This window comes from Sturnus vulgaris, chromosome 7, assembly GCF_052056855.1.
Source record: "Sturnus vulgaris isolate bStuVul1 chromosome 7, bStuVul1.hap1, whole genome shotgun sequence".
Taxonomy (NCBI): domain Eukaryota; kingdom Metazoa; phylum Chordata; class Aves; order Passeriformes; family Sturnidae; genus Sturnus; species Sturnus vulgaris.
The window spans coordinates 18,734,226-18,753,176 of NC_142249.1; the positions used below are offsets into that span (position 1 = coordinate 18,734,226).

At 36.9% G+C, this 18,951-nt stretch overlaps 2 protein-coding genes across 2 annotated transcripts; one reads left to right on the top strand and one right to left on the bottom strand.

The window, feature by feature from the left end:
• The first annotated feature begins 159 nt into the window (after window positions 1-159).
• FKBP7 (FKBP prolyl isomerase 7) lies at window positions 160-4,853 on the top strand. The gene is made up of 4 exons (XM_014890066.2): window positions 160-445; window positions 1,810-1,961; window positions 4,037-4,170; window positions 4,491-4,853. Exons 1-4 carry the CDS (start codon window positions 234-236, stop codon window positions 4,650-4,652), a joined length of 660 nt encoding a protein of 219 aa, XP_014745552.2. The 5' UTR covers window positions 160-233; the 3' UTR covers window positions 4,653-4,853.
• On the bottom strand, window positions 4,036-18,386 carry PJVK (pejvakin). Its single transcript, XM_014890064.2, has 6 exons — window positions 13,059-18,386; window positions 10,806-11,001; window positions 10,029-10,170; window positions 9,198-9,315; window positions 8,087-8,191; window positions 4,036-6,821 (listed from the first exon to the last, which is right to left on the bottom strand). Exons 1-6 carry the CDS (start codon window positions 13,267-13,269, stop codon window positions 6,520-6,522), a joined length of 1,074 nt encoding a protein of 357 aa, XP_014745550.1. The 5' UTR covers window positions 13,270-18,386; the 3' UTR covers window positions 4,036-6,519.
• Window positions 18,387-18,951: the final 565 nt, after the last annotated feature.

An 18,951-nucleotide genomic window follows, 5' to 3' on the forward strand; every position in this document is an offset into this window, starting at 1 on the left:
CGCTCTGCATCCCCCATGCGCTCCCGGCCCCGCCACCCCGTGGCTGCTTCCGACGTCCCTTCCACTTCCTGAGCGGAGAGGGCGGCCCGAAGAACCGCCCGCCCCGCGGTCGCTGCCGGGGCCGGGCTCTTCCCCACGTCCGGCGCGACTGAGGCGGAGCGGCGGCGCTGGCTCGGCCCCCGCCCCTCGGCGCGGTGGGGACAGTGCCACGCCGGCGGCCGCCTGGGAGCGACATGGGCCGTGGGCTGAGCCTGCTTCTGCTGCCGCTGGCGCTGCTGGCGGCCCCGGCGCGGGCCGAGGGCGGCTCGCCGGCGGCGGCGGAGGAGGTTCAGATAGAGGTGCTGCACCTCCCCGAGGCCTGCAGCCCGAAGAGCAAGAAGGGCGACCTGCTGAACGCGCACTATGACGGATTCCTGGCCAGCGACGGATCCAAGTTTTACTGTAGGTGAGCCCCGTGGCACCGGGTCGGAGGAGGGCGGCGGGCGCTGCCCGGCGGAGTGCGTGACACGGCCGCTCCAGCGCCTGGATCAGAGGGGCTCGGGGCGCTCCCGGCGTGGGCACGGCTCGGGGCCCGCACTGGCCACATCAGCGACAGGAATTTCTCCCCGTCTCAACCTTTACTTTTCCTTAGCCGGGTGTTGAAGGGTGCAGAGTTTCCCTAGGATCAAGACGGGAGCGCAGATGCAAGTGATGGAAATCAAAGACCTTCGCCAGTGAAGGGGCCCGACAGGGACGAACTTCGACAGCCTGTAGCCCACTCCTCCCATGGAGACCCCCTTTGGCAGGGTGGAAAAAAACCTCCATCACGTTGATACTTGCCATGTTCTGTGCTGTAATATGTGCAGAAAAACTCGGGTTGGGAGGAGGAGCTCCTGATAGGAATGCACACTGACAATTTTAGGCAGAAACTTCCACATAGTTGGCACTGTGTAGTGCAGCCACATTATTACGCTAGTGGTTTGCAGCCTTTATTCCTCATCCCTGTGGCTGTTTCCCTTCTGATTCATTGTGCCGTCCATTTTACCGCAAAGTTATCGATTAGTCTTTTGCTTTTTCATTTTGCCCCATCCATCTATCCTCAAACAATAGCTTAGCTCATTATAAAATCTTGATCCATTCCCTCACTTGTGTAATTTAAGAAAAAAATCAGTATAGGATAGTTCCACATTTAACAGTACCATTTCATTTGCATTTCTTAGCCTGTTGAAGTGACCGACTGGTACATAGAGCGTTGCTCTCTGGATATTTTGCTCATTTATTGTTCAGTGTAGTGCCCATGCTGGGGATGCCTCATTCGAGCAGCAGCTGCCTCAAGCACTGGCTATCAGACCTGGCCCGAGTGGTAGGAGAGCACACAGTACTCACAGTACTGTAGCTGACATTGCCAGGTTCCCCCAACACACACCTGCACTCTCAGTCCCATCCCATCCTTCGGTGTTGTGAACTGCTGAAGACGTTTTCACTTTCTAGTGCTCCCCACATTCATTTCTCTTCTTGGTGACTTCTTGCAGTGGCACCTTGTTTCTGGCATGCAGTGTACATGATCAGGAAGATCGGATGTTTTTGTAAGAAGTTCAAAAACATAGAGGTTTTTTTTTTTCATTTCAAAAGTAGCTTTCCCCTTACATATATCAAAATTTGACCTTAAATTATAAATATGGCAGAAAAAGTATTTATACTTTGTATTCTTGCACTCTAAACATTTTTGTGTGCTAATAAATCTATGTTCTTACTGACTGCCATGAAAAGATATATTTATGTAAAAAAATGTTATATTAACGTTACTCATACACAATTTCTTTTTAATAGTCGGACGCAAAATGAAGGTCATCCAAAATGGTTTGTTCTGGGTGTTGGACAAGTCATAAAAGGTTTGGATATTGCTATGATGAATATGTGTCCTGGAGAAAAACGGAAAGTGACAATTCCTCCATCATTAGCATACGGACAGCAAGGATACGGTAAAAAAGAAGTTTTAATGCTAGACTTTGTCTTTCCTGTGTTTTTTACCCTTTCAAACATACAGCATTGTAAACGTCTGTAAGAACTGGTGCTCCCATTTGGAGGCAGTGCTGCTGTGCAGCCCCAGTCCTGCTCATTGCTACAGTTTTAGTCCTGACCACAGATCCACACCCAGGCCTTGCAGTTCCCTTTAGAATTTTGTACATGCCACCCAATGCATTTTCCCAAGTATTGCCATAGTGTGAAAAATTGGCAGCAAAAGGAAGATTTCCATGATCTATATCAACATGATTGTGTTTATCTATTAAATTCCAGTCACGTTTGATTTTTATTATTTGCTACCAGTTTAGCCTTTTAATGACAGCCTGCATCTTCTGAATAAAATGGAATATAATGCAGTGCAATTAATCTAAGAAATAATTTGCTTAAAATACTGCTTGCATTCTGAATAGTTAATGGGTCTCATTATCACATTACACAGTAATTGCAACAGGGCAATGCATGAAATCTGATTTGAATATAATTCAGTGTGCAAATTACTTTTAAAAAGTAACAATACAAGTTTTGTGCAGTGTTTCAGCATTCAAATGTAGATAAATTCAGCTCTGATATGAGTGTAGTAGTTTCTGTGAAAAGGTATCTCTTGCTCTATGATGTCAGAATTCAATGCATCAGTTTTGTCTTTAATATAATAATACAAAAAGGAAAAAGACTGATACAAATAAAAAATGTTCTTTAATACTAGTGTTAACTGTTGTTGCAGGTAGCACTTGAAGGAAGTAGTATTTTCCTACAGAACATCTGTCCTCTCTCTCAGCGTATTCCTGCATGCTGGGGAAGATGCCTGCCTAATCTTGAATTAGAAAAGATGCATGTGGCTTTCTAAGTCTTTACGTGTCTTTCCTTTGTTGGTATGTATATTTGTAAACGACTGGCACTGAATTCTAGAATTGTATCTTTCTTTTGTAAGTGGTATTTAAATCATGATTTATATTTAAATGTACTTAAAACTTCTACTTTTCTGAAGCCTGGAAGGTTAAAACCTTTTGAACTCTGAAATATTATTTTTACTATGGCTATTTTAGATGAGTAGTGTAATAGTTTTGTTTATCTTCTGTTTGCAAACAGTGTAGATTCTTTAGCTTTCCTTCAGTTTATGAAGGGTGGACACAAGCTCAGAATTTTGAGGTTACAATGTTATGCTCACTGGCTTTGGCAGCTTGCATGTTTGCACTTTAATTTTACACTGCATGCTTGCTTTATGCTCTTTTGGCACTATTTTTAGACTGCATTGGTTTGTTGCTGTTTCTTTTCACTTCCCTTTTTTGCCAGATGCATGATACGTGGACCTGTGTTTGTAGGCAGTGCTGGTTTTACATCAGGTAGCAGAAAATGCTTTTATCCAGGAACAAAGAAATCAAACAGTTGTTTTCTTAATTCAGAGGCTAGACAAAGTATTCCAGTAGTTTGAAGTTTCTGTGGGATTTTTTTGCAAGTCAGATGATTTACATTTTGTTGCTGCCTTTTGAGATGCACATTTTAAACACTATTTTATGGCAAATATAAAATACCTTTTACCATAGGTATAATTCATACAAAGTAGATAAAACATGATGTTGTCCGCTTGTTTCTTCAGCCAGAAAATGCATAGGAGCACTGATCTACTACTGTTACATTTGAAATCAGATTGGAGCTGTTTAATAGATACACATCTTAGAACCAGTCTCTAAATAAGCCCTGGCACATGACAGGATGTGAAAGAATGCAAACTTCAGAAGTACTTGTTTTTCATGATAACCATTCACCTAATCTCTGAAAGTTCCTGAATTGGTATGCAATACAGTTTTGTTTCAGGCCAGTACCTGATTAGCAGGTTTCTTCTGAAATCATTTATCTAACACAATCAAACAATCTTCCTGTCTAGACGTACAACATTTAAATTCAGTTTAATCTGAATATTAACACAGCCTTTTTTAATAAAAGAATGGTTTGCATGTGAATTTATCGTACATGTGATCTCTGCCCATAGTGTCTGATTCCTTAAATTCTGCTTTTTTTTTCCTTTTATTCATAGCACAGGGCAAGATTCCACCCAATGCAACACTGATCTTTGAGATTGAACTTTATGCAGTAAATAAGGGACCTCGTAGTGTTGAAGCATTTAATCAAATAGACAAAGACGGTGACAAGAAACTCTCTGAACTTGAGGTAATATGATGCAAATAATTTGAAACAAATAATTTATAAAACTATAGGTGTGGCTGCATCAGTTTTATCTTTACATGAGCTGCCTCTGCTGCAGCTGATCATGTAAGTTTTTGTGTGCTCACACAAACTACACTGTGCTGTAGTTTGCTGAAATTTGCTTTAATACATTAATAAATCTCACACTTTCTGTAGACAAACTGTAGATGTGTCTGCACTGGAATCGCAGTACATTACTTGTATACCCCCAGTGTCCTTGAAGACAGCTAGATTGAGTACTGCCAGAAAAGTTACAATGATTAGACCTTTTTCTTTTCTTCTAGATAAGCCAGTATTTGAAAGAAGAATTTGCAAGAGATGGGAAAAAACGTCATCCCTCCGCCCATGATGAAATCTTAGCTGATATATTTAAGAAAAATGACCATGATGGAGATGGCTTCATATCAGCAAAGGAGTACAATGTCTACCAGCACGATGAACTCTAAGTACTTCAAAAAATCTTTGGCTGTTTTCTGGACAGTGAATTCTAAATAATAATACTTTGTCACAGAATTTTTGTATTTTTTTTATAGTGGAATCTTTTTATATCTCTTAAGGTGACTGTAAAAAATCTTATTTTTAACATTCGGCTAATAAAATGTGTCAGATGTTTCAAAAGAAAAAAATAAAATTGCAGTACACCATGATCTAATATTTGTAGTTCTTAGAACATGTTCCAATCTACAATAGTGCTCAGTAGTGTCTCACTTGGTGGAATACTCATGAAAGTAATTATTTCTGTTCCATTGAGCACACAAAAGTTATAATAACCTTTGACATAGCTGGAATGTAACTGGTGAACACTTCTCAATCCCCTGTAAAATAAAAAGGGAAAACAGAATCCCAGGAATACAACTCTTCGACCCCTGCAGGCTCCTAGCCTAGCTTCTTGAGGAAAGGCCATTTGCAGCAATAAAATATAAACTTAAATATAAAAGGCCTTAAAATAGCTAAACTCTGGTTATGGAATGTTAAAATAAAAACAAAAATGTTTTTAAAATAACTAACCTCTTTGATGTAACACTAACGTAAAGAATTCGGTGCTGAAGGAAAAACAGCATTTTAAGTGAGCTTTTAAACTTTGACTTAGTAATAGTTATCAAAGTTTGCCAGTTTATTCAGCAGCACCAAGTTAAAAACCTACACTATCATAATTTAATTGAATGAGGTAGATGATTATGTGAGTTACTATGTATAAACACAAGTAATTACTTGGGCATCATTCTGGTTTTTCTCACTGGAAAAATGCGAAGAAGTAGCAATAGTTAATAGGCAGTACTTATATCTGCTAACTGTTCTGCTTGCGCCGAGCACATCATAACACTTGTGTAACATACTCCCTCTTCTCATGTAGAAAGCAAAAGCAATGGTGTTCATTTCAACATGTGATAATCAGATGTACACAGTGAAGGTGACAGCACAAATGAAAAAAAGCTTCCATACCTGGGTATTCCTTGAAATTATTTTAAAAGGTATAAAAAGTTTTTTTGCTCTGCCAGTGTCAAACAGTGTGGTGAGAAGTTTAACAGCGCCCTGTGCCACAGCCCAGTCCCAGCCCTGGACACAGCTCTCTGGTGTTCCAGTCCTCAACATTCTCCATTTCCTGAGGCTGGGATGCACCTGTTAAAGACCTTCACTCCTGAAGTCTTGTTAGAGTGAGCAGTTCCATTATTTTCGTAAGCTTCCAAAATATTTTCTGCTAAGCAGAAAGTCAAGAGCAGCTGTGACATAAAATCCAACTGCAGCAGGTGGACTGGCTGGTACTTTTTAATAATCTAAACAAACTTGATATACAGCAACAGCACCCTAATATGAAACTTCCATCCATAGTTCTGGTTGTTCCCTTTTGTAACTGAAACATTAGACTGAGCTAAGTTTTAGCATGTTTTTTAATCTGATACTTCAATTAAACATTCATGAGAACACTAAATTATTAACAAATATTCTCATTTAACCATCATATGCCAGTGTAGAGAAAGGCAACGTTTTGGGAGTCTAAAAACAAGTTTGTGTAAACAACTTTAAGTTCTAGCATATATTCTTAAATTATGAAAATACTATTTAAAATATGTTTTTCATTATCATGATAATGAGAAGGTTCTAGGAAAAACAGCAATGTGAGGGAATTAATGTGCATTTTAAAGTAGAGGTCATTGATGATGAAGCAAAGAATTTGAAGATAACAGCATAATAAAATGTTTTGCACTTTCACTGTTTTGAATTTCATAATTGGAGACAAATTTTTACTAACTCTGAAAAGCTTGTGGCACAGTTATGCCCATGGCTCTGACAACAGGCACTTACCCACGTCACTTACTTCATTCTCTTGTGCCAGAGGTCAAAACAGGGCACAGCATGCAGTCGTACGTACTTGTGTCCATTAAAAGAACATTCCAGGCATCCATAGACTGTCTCCCTTTTAGAACTTCCCATTCCACAAAGGACACAGGGGCCTTTGGGGATGTTGTTATTAAGTAAATTAATTCGGATATGAGAACCGTCTCTAAGATAGCTTGTAGAGAGATCAGTCATGCTTGCAGCTTTTTCATAATAATCTGCAAAAAGGTCCTCCAAGCAAGGATCAGAGTTAGCAACGATTTCCACTACTCCTTTATCTGAAAAAGAAGCAGTGATTTGCTATTACATTATGATCTGTTCTTTGAATAATGTCAGTTTATAGAAATAACAACTGATTCACAAAACTGTTCTAAACATGCCATATAGATTATTTCCCATCAAAAACCCTGTGTGATGAAAATTTTTCTTCAACTTCACTTAAGACACTGACAAAAGCCAGAATTTTTTGTTTATTACCTATGTAATTATATTTTTAGGAATATACCTAAGGGATAGACATGAGGCAGTCTTCTAAGAAATTGGTGCAAAGTCAAACCACAGCTATGTACTTCCCTGTTTCTATTTTTGCATTTCTAGTTTTATGTTCTAAACATTTTAAATTCACTTTTGTTTCCTGTTATTTATTAAAAAATCCCACTAATACTTAATATGTTTAGAAAACTCAGAAGACTCCTTGTTAACCTCCTAGAAGATTTCTGAGCATCCTGATGTGCCAGGTAGGAACTACCTACCTTTCCCTCTCTCTTCAGGGACTGACTAGATTGACTGAAGAACTTTTAGGCAGCTACAGCTCCTGAGATGTATCATACCCACTGAAAATTTATTCCCCTAGTGTGGACTAGAGCAGCACTGAAGGCTTGGTCCATAAAAGTCCTTTGATTGAGAATGGGATATATTGGAGAAAAGACACCTATATAGAGCAGCCTTTAGGACATGTTAACTGCTCAGCATTTATCTTCACACTCAGATCTGCAGATTTCCAAAGTACTTGGACCAAGGAGTGTTACAAGTTCTTGAAAGCTGCCTACAGGGATCCTCATTTTTGTTGGATGCTATATTCATATTAGAATGAAAAAAGAGGACTATGATGGTATGCTGTCCATGTCCCTGCCATGGGAACATAGTGCCTAAGGAGTATATTCAATTATTTCAGTTCATATTCTTTGGTATCTAAACTCACAGCTTTTGCCCTCAAACGTTACTATAACTTGTATAATATGAGCTGTAAATGGCAAACACATGAAAGAGGTTCAGTGTTAATTTAGCTGTCTAATTACTCAATACCAGTTTATCAACAATCATAAGTTTTAAGATCTTTAGAGTTTAACGAACAGATTCGTTATTTCTGAGAGACAGGTTCTCAAATGTAAATTTTAATAACTCTATAATAATTTTAATGCACTAGAAATTGAGAGGTATATTTTGCGTCAAAATTATTTTCTTTAAACATTTCTTTTGCACAGAAATTAAACAAAGATATGCTTTTAAATAAGACTTTGTATATAAATATCAAAAGTCATACTTCGATGAAACAAATTATTCTTTAATCTTCTTAATTTGGTCAGTGAAGATGATGCAGATTTCTCTCTTTCAAATCCTCCTTTTGCAATTGGAGTCACACAGAGTTCTGTAAAAATGAAAAGTTTTTAAAAGGACTAAATATAAAAGCCATAATTGCACAACAATTTAATATGCTTTCTAATCAATAAAGTTAACAGTGATGAAATTGAGCATTGTTAATGTTTTTAATGGCTAGTACAAGTCTGCACATAGTAACTGCCCACAGAATCAAGTAGCGCAGATTCAATGGGAATTTTTAACTGTTAGTGGTTTTCAATTAACATCCTCAGAGCCTGTTTTGCTTCATACACATATTTTATTCACGTTAAGGGGTCAGGACAGTCAGTATCATACCAATGGGAGCCCTGATCTGAAGTACAAACATTTCTGCAGTCTTACTTGAAAGTAGAAATGAAACATAGTAAGCAAGGCTGTGAGTTCTGTACTCACCACTTCCAATACTGAATCAACTATTAAAACTTTATTTTAAAATAAAAACGAGTATCATCTATGTTTCTATCCATAACTTGAAAGAAAAGCTTTAAAGTAAAATCTAAGATATGCAATTTTTAAATTTCTTTATAGCTGTTAAGAACTGCAATTATTTCCTCCTAAAGAGCTTTAGATATTTGTATGTGCAAATGATGTATCAGACTAAAATGAAAGCCCCAACAGAAAAAAAATGTTATTAGTTTAGAAGTTCTGTATACTTTTTTCTTTACTTGTATCTTTGAACTTGCCTATTTTATGCAAAACTGATCAGATAGTCTCAGCTGGTTCGTCACTAAGTGGAGCTTTTTGTTCCATGCCACCAAATAATTTAAAAAATATGAAGTCAAATTAACTTTTAAAAAATGCTCCTGCAGCAGATTATTTTCTGTGCCTGCCTTGTTTATCTTTTCAAGCACCGTTTCTGTCAGAATGTCAGAATACTTATGTGCATAAAATTAAAGCATCCTATTGTATGGGATGAGGGCTTATGTATATCAAGAGCAATAAAACAGTTTTTAGAGTTTTAAAAACTGAGATCATTATAAATAATAGCAGTAATGACAGTAATTCACATCACTTACCGAAATTACCATCCAAATGAATGTAGAGTTCAAATACACTAAAAGCAATAGTTGTATGTGCAGGAAAAACAATGGCTTTGTCCCGCCCTTTGTAATTCTGATCTTCAATTATGTGAAACTATAATTTAGGGAAGGGTCAAAAGAAAAAAAGTTACAAATTGAAATTAATAAATAAACATAATAGTAGCCTTAACTTCATATATTGGGAATTATAATGCCTGGGGAAAACTTTGAAATTGAAGATCAAGTTTCACAACCAATGAATTTTCTATTAACTACTTTGCATTTTAATAAATTTTGATATAGAGAGAGTAATTTGCATCACTTAACTGAAAATTATGTGAATTATTTATAAATAGTAGAAAGAGCAAAGTTAGAAGACTTGTATGTTTAATTATTCAAACACATTGAGGGGGAAGTGGGAGGAAGAGCATAAGACAGGGAGTAAGATACTGACCCCTCAAATAACAACCTGAAATTCCAATGTGTTACAGAACATGATCATAATAATGAAAGAAAGATTATATGTTCATTAGAAAGTCAAACTAAGGAGTAGTAGATTCCACATTTTTGTTGAAGCTTTACCCCAAGCAATGGCTCATTGTCTAGCCATCCTTTCATGCATTTCCCATCCCTCAGTCACATAAGCATTGTTAACAAAAGATCAACTTTTAAACCCACTTTACATCGGTACAATAATACTGATCTACTTCAGATTTTTTTTCTGAGCTTACATTATACAAATACAATGAAATCAAACCATAACATATATTAAAAGGAGCTTTTTATGCTTGATCATTTAAGTTACAGAACTTTGTCAAACATATTTACCCTCATAGTCTCTCCACGCATTCCAGTATGGACAGTTAACGAGCACTGCCTTGTGGTTCGAATACTTTCCATGACCACACACAAAACTTCCATCCTACTTTTTCTTGATTGATGGACTAGACAATGATCAAAGTTTATTTTTCTAAAATCAAGAGGGAGGCAGGAAGGAATTTCAGACATAATCAGCAGTTTACAAAGCAGCTAAGTAACTTTAAATCAGTAAATTAATCACCATAATGTCTGTTTCAGAGCAGTAAAACAACTGAACCAAGGAGATCTCTGGAAACTTCATATTGGTTTTCAGTGTTTGGGAACAGAAGAACTAAAAAACTCAAAGAAAGCTGGTATTGTATGAATGCTAGAGAGGAAATCTGGGATACCCTGGAAAATTCAAAACCTGTCCATCTGACTATGGTTTTAGTGCCATTAACATAATTTCTGAAACCTGAAGTTGGGTCATGTCATTCAAGCAGATTTTAAATTTTCAATACTATGGTATAACACAGATAAGAGTTTGGATGGACGCTTCCTTTTTGAATTTGTTTTGTTTTTTTCCTGAGACGTGCACTATAATTCAAAGACTTCAGAAAAATTATACAGTCTGTATTATACAGGTCATGTGTTTAATCCCAGTGATCCAACCTGATACCCTTGAAAATATCAGATGGTGACTGCAATTGATTGACTAAAAATGATCAAAAACTTACCACTTCAGACTTTCAACCTAACTGTATGAAATAGAATTATGGAAACAGAAATCAAAACACAGAATACAACCTTGTAGTAAGTTCTTTAAGTAATGTTGGTACTTCAACTTCGTGTTTGGTCACTATGCCAAATGAAGCTTTAAAGGCAACAGAATCTGATCCAGCTACATCAAAACCAACATCATTCATTATCTGATTTCCTCTTCTGCCATTAAGAGAAACATCTGATTTGTCTTCATAGTTGAGCAACTGGTAAGATGAGACACCTGAGTGAAAGAAGATAATCTTTGTGTGATGAAAAAAGTCTGAGCACAGTATTTTCACATAGCAGGAATAAGTGGTACCATTCCTACCATGCTTAATCATTATGATATGGAATTCAGAGCTACATTGGGCACTTGTGTATTGGTGTTACTACTGATGATTGATGGAAAGAGTACTTAGGAGTCCTGAGTTTGATTAGAACTATTTTCAGATTTCTGGGTTCATCATTATTCTCCTCAAGTACTTCTACCCGTAACTATGATGCTGATATGTATAAACTGCACATGTAGTGTGTTCTGGCTTTAATGACAGAGGCTCTGAAACCCAAAATGACTCAGTGGAGGCCTCACAGAATATTGAAACTAGGAATAAAATGAAAGCCACTGTATAAAAATTATTAGGGAATTCTGAGTTTTGGGTAGATGCCATACAAAGACCCTAATTTTTCTTCATTTTTGCAATACATGAATGAGACATGGGTGTGCCAGTAACATTAATTCTGCCCAGGGACTATCTCAGTTTATTTTGAAGGAAATCAACAGATTAATTCTGACTTGCTTGAAAGTTTGCATTCAATTATTGTACAATCAAAAGCATCTCTACAAAAATGGAAATGTATTTGATACTACAAAAATGTCTTTATAATATCAAATACATTTCCATTACACTAACAAAAAATACTAGAATTCATCGGTTACCAAATTAAAATGAACACAGGAATTAAATTTCCAAATACATCAAAGAATCTGGGGTTTGCTCCTTTTTTTGTTGTTTTTAATCCTTTGACGATATTAAGATAAACTGACATTATGAAGTCACCTACTATGAATCCTGTTTGTTTTTAGTTTTAAATCAGAAAGAAGGTTCATATATTTTTCATAACTCTAAAAGGATTGTAAATGCTTGTCTTTGTCACATAAAAAAGGAAATTCAATTAAAAACTTCTTTGCTTATATTAAAGGACAATACTTTCTGCGCATGACATTTAACCTTTACAGAAAAGACTAGTAAGGGTTTGTGAGACTTTTTAATGAGATTTTGCAACCTTTTTCTCAGACTTATTAATGAGATTTTAATTTTTTTTTTTTTTCATTCAGGACAAGCCAGCTGACTTCTCCTCAATGTAAGACACTGGATTAAAATTCTTCTTATCATGCTTGTGTCCTGAAATCCCCTCCTGTGGGATCAAGTGGTATTTCTGTCTTCCTGTACTCATAGTAGTTTGTCTTGGTAGAGTTTTTAACTGATGCATTTGTTGTGCAATTAATATCATAAATAATTTTGTCAAAATTGACATCTTTTCAAAAGAACACAAAGCAATGAAACTCTTTCAAGAAAACAGAGCATGTAGACACAAATTACTTTACAAAGGAATGTACAGGAACATACAGGCAATGCAGTTCAATTGTGCACCTCATAATTCTCACAGAGTCTCCTCAAAATATACATTATTGCATAGAAAAGGCAATTTAAAAATAGTTAAGCTCTTTAAATACACCCCAAAGATTGCAAAGATGGAAAAAGTCTTATGAAAATCCAATTATATAATTCAGGTGTAATAGATGTTTTCAAATGCTTCTGCCTGTGCAGAGCTCAGTTCAGCACCAGGGACTGCCAGTATGGAAGAGCCGCAGAACTGAGGCCATTCTTACACACTTAAAAGTGAGTATACAGAGAAAGGGGTACATTTCTAAACAAATTTTTATGTAGCAATTAATCAACATGCATAAGTACATCTGTCAGGAATTTGTGGTTTGTGAAAAAACAAGGCTTAACTGAATTTGTTTAATACTAGTTCAGAAAATATGAAGACTTTTTAGTATATATTATTTTATTTTTTTTACTCTTTTTCCAGGAAGTCCTTTTTTACCTTTTTTCTTACCATTTTGATTTGTACATTTCTTTTCTTTAATACTTATTACATGATTAAGCAAAAAAAATAATAGTTATTATCCATTTATTAAGGAAACACCATACTACCTGCACTGTTTAAACTGTTTACTATGCATTTACTAGAAAACATGCACTTTTCCACTTTGAAGAAAGATAAAAATCTTACCTGCAGAAATTTCCTTCTCTCCTTGAAGAATATCTTTTAATGTGAAAGGTGTTGAAGCAAATTTAGATTTTTTTGAAAGAGAACATTTTCTTTTTTTAATCACAAGGCTCAGAGGTTGGTATCTGTCAGCTTCACTGAGGCTGGGCACTGGAACTAATCTTCCTCCATCACCAACCTGTTTAACAAAGTTTTTAGTTGCAGCAGCAAACATATTATGACATTAGTAATGATAATAATAAAAAGCCCTGTATCAAGTGTAGCTTCCAGACATCGAGCTCATGTTCAGTTCTTTTTATATTGTTCTAGCAAACAAATTAATATGCTTTGAAAAAAAATCTGTCCAACTGCTTTTTTTGAGACTGAGTTATATTTCACTTTTAAAGAATCAACAGCATCTTAGCTACTAAACTTCCATGGTGTACTGCTTGAGACTTCTCTCAGAGACCTTCAGTTAAGGTCTCTAATTCTGCATGATGAATAATGAATTACCAGTGTAAACTGAGAGGGAAATGGTGCCCTGTTCTTGGCAGCTTATTGCCACTCTTTAAAATCAAAATTTACTGTCACAGAAAGGCAAAACTAACGTCCATAACCCCCAGCTTCCCCCTAGGAGTTTTTGATGTACTGCTGTTTGTTGGGTCCTTGCTGCAGCTGAGTTGTGGTGTTTTAGCAGCACCAGCAGAGCAGCCCAGCCGTGCTCTGGGAGGACACTGGAATTACTCTGATGAGCACTGGCAGGGAGCTCTGTGAGATGGTGTTGCCTTTCACAGCCCTGCACAGCCTGCCTGGGAGAGCTCAGCTGGGGACTGAGCGCTGTGCTGGGCTCCAGTGTGGGATCAGAGCAGGCTGGGGACAGGGGACACCACTGGGCTCTCGTCATTTAACTCCTATGGCTTAGCTGTCTGGGACCGAAGGGCTAGGCTTGAGCTGCATGCATTGAGCTCAGACTACTGAAAACCTCATTAAATTGTGAGAATTATGCAAAATGGAAAAACACTGTAGGAAGAAGTGACGGTATTGATAGAGGAATGAGGAACAACTCAAGGATCCAAGATATAAAGCATCAGTGTAAAAAGACAGATAATTATAAAGAAGACAGACAGTAGAGAGCACTGTGGGGGATCTGTGAGAGGCAGAAGGAGCTGACCCACCCTCATGTAAACAATTACTTGATTTTCTAATAAGATTGATGAACACAGAACTGGCTAAACCTTGCTGCACTTCTTCCAGACACTCCCTTTACAGTCACAGTAGGTAAAGCATCAGCCACAGGCTTGTAAAGTTACACTTCAGTAGGAATATTATCCCTGGTTGCCAGGTAACAATTGGTTTGATTGGCTTTTTTTTCTGAAGTAAGGTTTTCATGTTAAAGTATCTTGAGACTTTTTAATACATGACCACTTATTTACTAATTTATCATGTGTCAATACTTCCATAATATTTTTAAAGGTTCAGAGTATCAGGAAGTCTAACAAAATGGCAAAAAGAGGAGGGCATTACTTCAGCTATCTAAGATGAAAGGAAAGGCTGCTGGATCTTTTTGCTAACTCTAGAGGGTGCTGAAAAATCAAGTCAGCTTATATATAGACATTGAATTGAATTGAAAGCATGGGAAAGGCTGCAATTAAAACCCTGTACATATTTACTCAATCAAAACACATTAACAGAATTGAAAAGCTTTCAAAGGGAAGGAAAATCTAAGGGAACTCTAAAATGAAAATTGCCCGTTGATCCTTGGATTAGATTAATCCTGTATATATACGTTTGACAGGATTCTAGTTTTCCTACAAATTATTAAGATCAGCTGGCACTGTTTATTCAACATGCATTTGTATTTTTCTTACTCAGTATGTGGTCATAGATGATACTCAATCTGATCTAGCTCTAATTTTGATAATGAATAGTTTCATTTGATATGTTTATTTGTTATTCCTGTTACTCTAACACCCTATAATCCATCATAAATGCTTCAGCAGATGTTTGTGTTGTCCTTATGCCACAGATCAGAGATCAGGAGTCCAAGTACAGCAATATTTCCATGTTCTGAAAACATCCACTAATTTTACACATCCCAGTGATGAAACTGAAGGTATTTCCCTGCTCCTCCAGCACCAGACAATTTTGCACTTGGCACACAGGTGTACTTATGAACTTCCAGTGTTTCTGCAGCGCTGGCATGCTCTCATTTTGGGCAGCCAATAAACGAAAAACATCTAATTTCCATGTTCATAAGTTATGCCTGAGTCATCACTGGAATTAAACAATCTTTCCCTGTCTCGCGAAGTTGTGCAGATGAAAGTCCTTGCTCACATTTGCTCCCCGGGGAGGATCTGGGCTGAAATGTTCCACTTCCCTCAGCACAGAGCACATAAGGCACTGACAAGGCTCCCCTCTGCACCACGCACAACTTTCACAGACGAGCAAGGGGGCTTTTCCAGCCTCATTATCTTCTCCTGGAGAAGAGAGTTTATTTCTTACACAAGATGAGTTCTGTGTTTTCAGAATCAGTTTTAGCCATGGAATAGTAACATAGCAAATATAGCTATAAATAGGTGACAATATTTTATGCTTAAATACTGCATTTTTTTTCCTGACATCATAGTGATATGAACACGGAGATTTTTTAAGAGTAAAATCCAGAAGGCAATCCTGCATAATGCTGGAAGAGGCAGAATGTTTTTTGCAGTTAATAGATAATTCCATAATGATTTTTGTTTTAATATTAGATAGTTATCCTACATTATCCCTTGCAAGAATGTCGGTCACCTGTAATTATAAAGCATCTAAAGAGGCATTTATAAGGTGATCTAAGGTGATGCGAACTAGAGATTTGGCCAAGGAACTGAAAATGTGGAATTATTTCAATTATTTAAATCCAGAAATCTTAAACAATCTGTAATCCACTTGAACTGATCTGACAGTAATTTATTTCTTGTCACAGTCAACCATATCATAAGATTAGCATGATTAAGCAGTCAGTTGAAGGGAGAAAATAAATCTTAAGTGATAACTGACTGGATAAACTTAGTTGGCGTTTCACTTGATAGAATTAAACTCACAATCTACATCAAATTATGCTGGTAATTTGTTTAATATCTTCTTAGTGTACAAAAAATGCCATCAATTGCCAGATCTCCTGGTAACTGAACAGGATGTATCATGTAATTTCAAGTGCCTTTGAACTGTATTAAGTTTACCTACAGATCTTTGAAAAAGGACAAGTGCAAGAATCTATCATATAAAAAACAGCAAAAGAAAATGCTACTGAAAAAATTCTCACAAAATTCCATAACTTTCCATCACATGGCATGAGCATTTCCCTAGAAAGACGGGATATGTGCAATATAGACACTGTGATAAATCAGGAGGTAAGAAAAATAACATTTTATGTGACAAAATACGGTCCTTATTACATACACACTTTTTGGTTTTTTCCAACAACCTGAGTGGTTTTAACAGCATTTGACTTCTTTTTTGGATTTTTTTTGAGGTGGCATTCGTCTAGAGATTCTCATGTATGAGCAAACCAGCTGGTTTAATACTGTGACTTACATAATTTCAGAGCTCCTGAAATACACATTCTGGTGATAGTTTTATATGCTCTTCCACAGTCTTACCTTTCAGGTTCCAGACCTTTGTCCACGGACATACACATTGCTTAATCTATGTTTCATGTGTCCACCTCTAGTGTGAAAACCCCAGCTTTTGCTTCTTTGTAATTGCCCCAGTATGAATGGCACGTTTTCAATGGGCAGATGGACGTGTTAGCTGTGAAGCCTTTACTAAAAAGAAATGCAAAAGTAGCCCTCCAGGGACAGATTTGCCCAGATAGTATGTTTGCATTTACACTTACCACCTGTGAGAAGCAGGCACATTTTCCAGCTCTCAGTCTGGCAGCAGACAGCATCTTTTTCTCGCTAAGAAGATATTAAACAAATTAGCAGCATAATATGGTGTAAATTTTGGGTTCGATCTTTCCAATACCAGCTCAGTTTATCCAGTCAGTTAACACTTAAGATTTCTTTTCTCCCTTCAAATTCCAGCTTTCATTTGTTACATAATTACTGCATACAGCAAAGCTACTTTCGTCATGTAACATTATTAGCTTGCGAAGACAAATCTGGAAAAAAACAAGCCAGTGTGACCTAAAGTAGGTTTAACATTTCCTTTTCTTTAAAGGATGATGCCCAAATGGATAAATCTTTTTATTCAGCATATGTCAGTGGGTGTGCCTGTGTGAGAGGACAGCTTTGTGGGCTTGCCCATCCAAGTGTATGAGGATGTAGAACTGAAGATGCCACGATATCTGAAGAGAAGTTACAAAGCAAAGGATTTGTCTATGTTATAACTCACATTGTCCATGCTAAGCTGTCTGATGGGTGCTGGTACAGTTATATCTATATAAAACTTCCTTCAGTCATGGACATCTTGTTCCTTGCTGCTTCCCTTTAGGTTTTAAATTGAGCAGCAGGACTGCTTTTATTTTTGGCGTTGACATCAGATGTTCTGTGACACTGGGCAATTAACTTCTGTTTATGAAACTTACCGTGTGTGGCCGTGCTAATGTATCACTTCTCAGGGAAGGATACTGCAAGAGCTGATTATTACTATTACAAAGTACTCCCATATCTTTGGATACAGAATATTTATAAACAGACAAAATTAAATCAGTGTTTGCAGGGCATGCAAGAATTCAGCATCCTCTTTCATAATCACCTCTATGTTTATTCAGCCTGTTCCTTTCCATGCTACAAGAATATGTCTTCATCTGGTTTCCTAATTAATTCTTTTCACACATGTGGGCATAATGTAATAGACTTGAGTACTTTCCAGATACTAAACATTTTAACAGGCAGGTGACATAAAAAAATCTTGTCACCAATCATGAAAAGCAGCCTGATACTCTTGCTGACACTAGGTCAGCTGATCAGCATTTAAGTGAAGTCTAGTTGAACTGGAACTGAAAAATGGACGTGCTGTTGTGCTATATCTCTTGAATTTCTTTGACTGCTAAATGTAATGCAAGGCCCTTAGAAATAATCTACTTAAAGAGGGACTTAAAAGACAATTAACATCTTAAATTTTATCAGTTGAAAGAAATAACCCAACATCCTTACCAGAACTTGTAGTCCACCTGCAGTCCAACAAGTAACCTTTTGAGAATGTTTAATTATAATTTTTTACTCCACTGACTTGTCAAAAAACCCCTCAAGAAGCCTAGGATGGTTGTGAAATTTGAGCTAGCAATTAGTTTCTTTTCTTTACTGGAGAAAATGCAGCCAGACACTCATCAGTGGGAAAAGCAACTACATACTTGGTTTTGCTTTGGAGCTTACCCTTGTAATTACAAACATAATCTAATATAGTCTCATCAAAATGCATAAAGCATCTTCACAACAGATTAATGTCTTTAACATGCATTTATGCATACCTTTTTCTCCCTGAATTTTTATAATATACCATTATTAATATGCACTTGGGATATAGATTTGGGATATACAACCTATCTCTTTATCTACTCTAAGTTAAATCTTAGACATAGCTCTCAGAAATAAAAATTACAGGCTAAATATGAGACATTTTATTTGCTGCCCTTGAGTAAAATTAGACTCGCTACTCAATCAAGAGAGACTACTTCCTCAGCTACCCCTGATACTCTGGGTTTGAATGATATTTCAGTTTAGTTTCTTTTAACCTGATTTAGTAATAATTACTTACCTGAAAAATAACTTTCCATATTGCAGTGTTTTTTTAACATTTAAACCAACTTAAATATTTAGTAGGATCATGAGCACTTGAAGAACCACGCAGCTTGATATGTTGGCTGTGTAAAAATGCTATGTATCATCATATCAGAACAGATTTTTGTACCAGCAGTGAAACTTGGAACAGC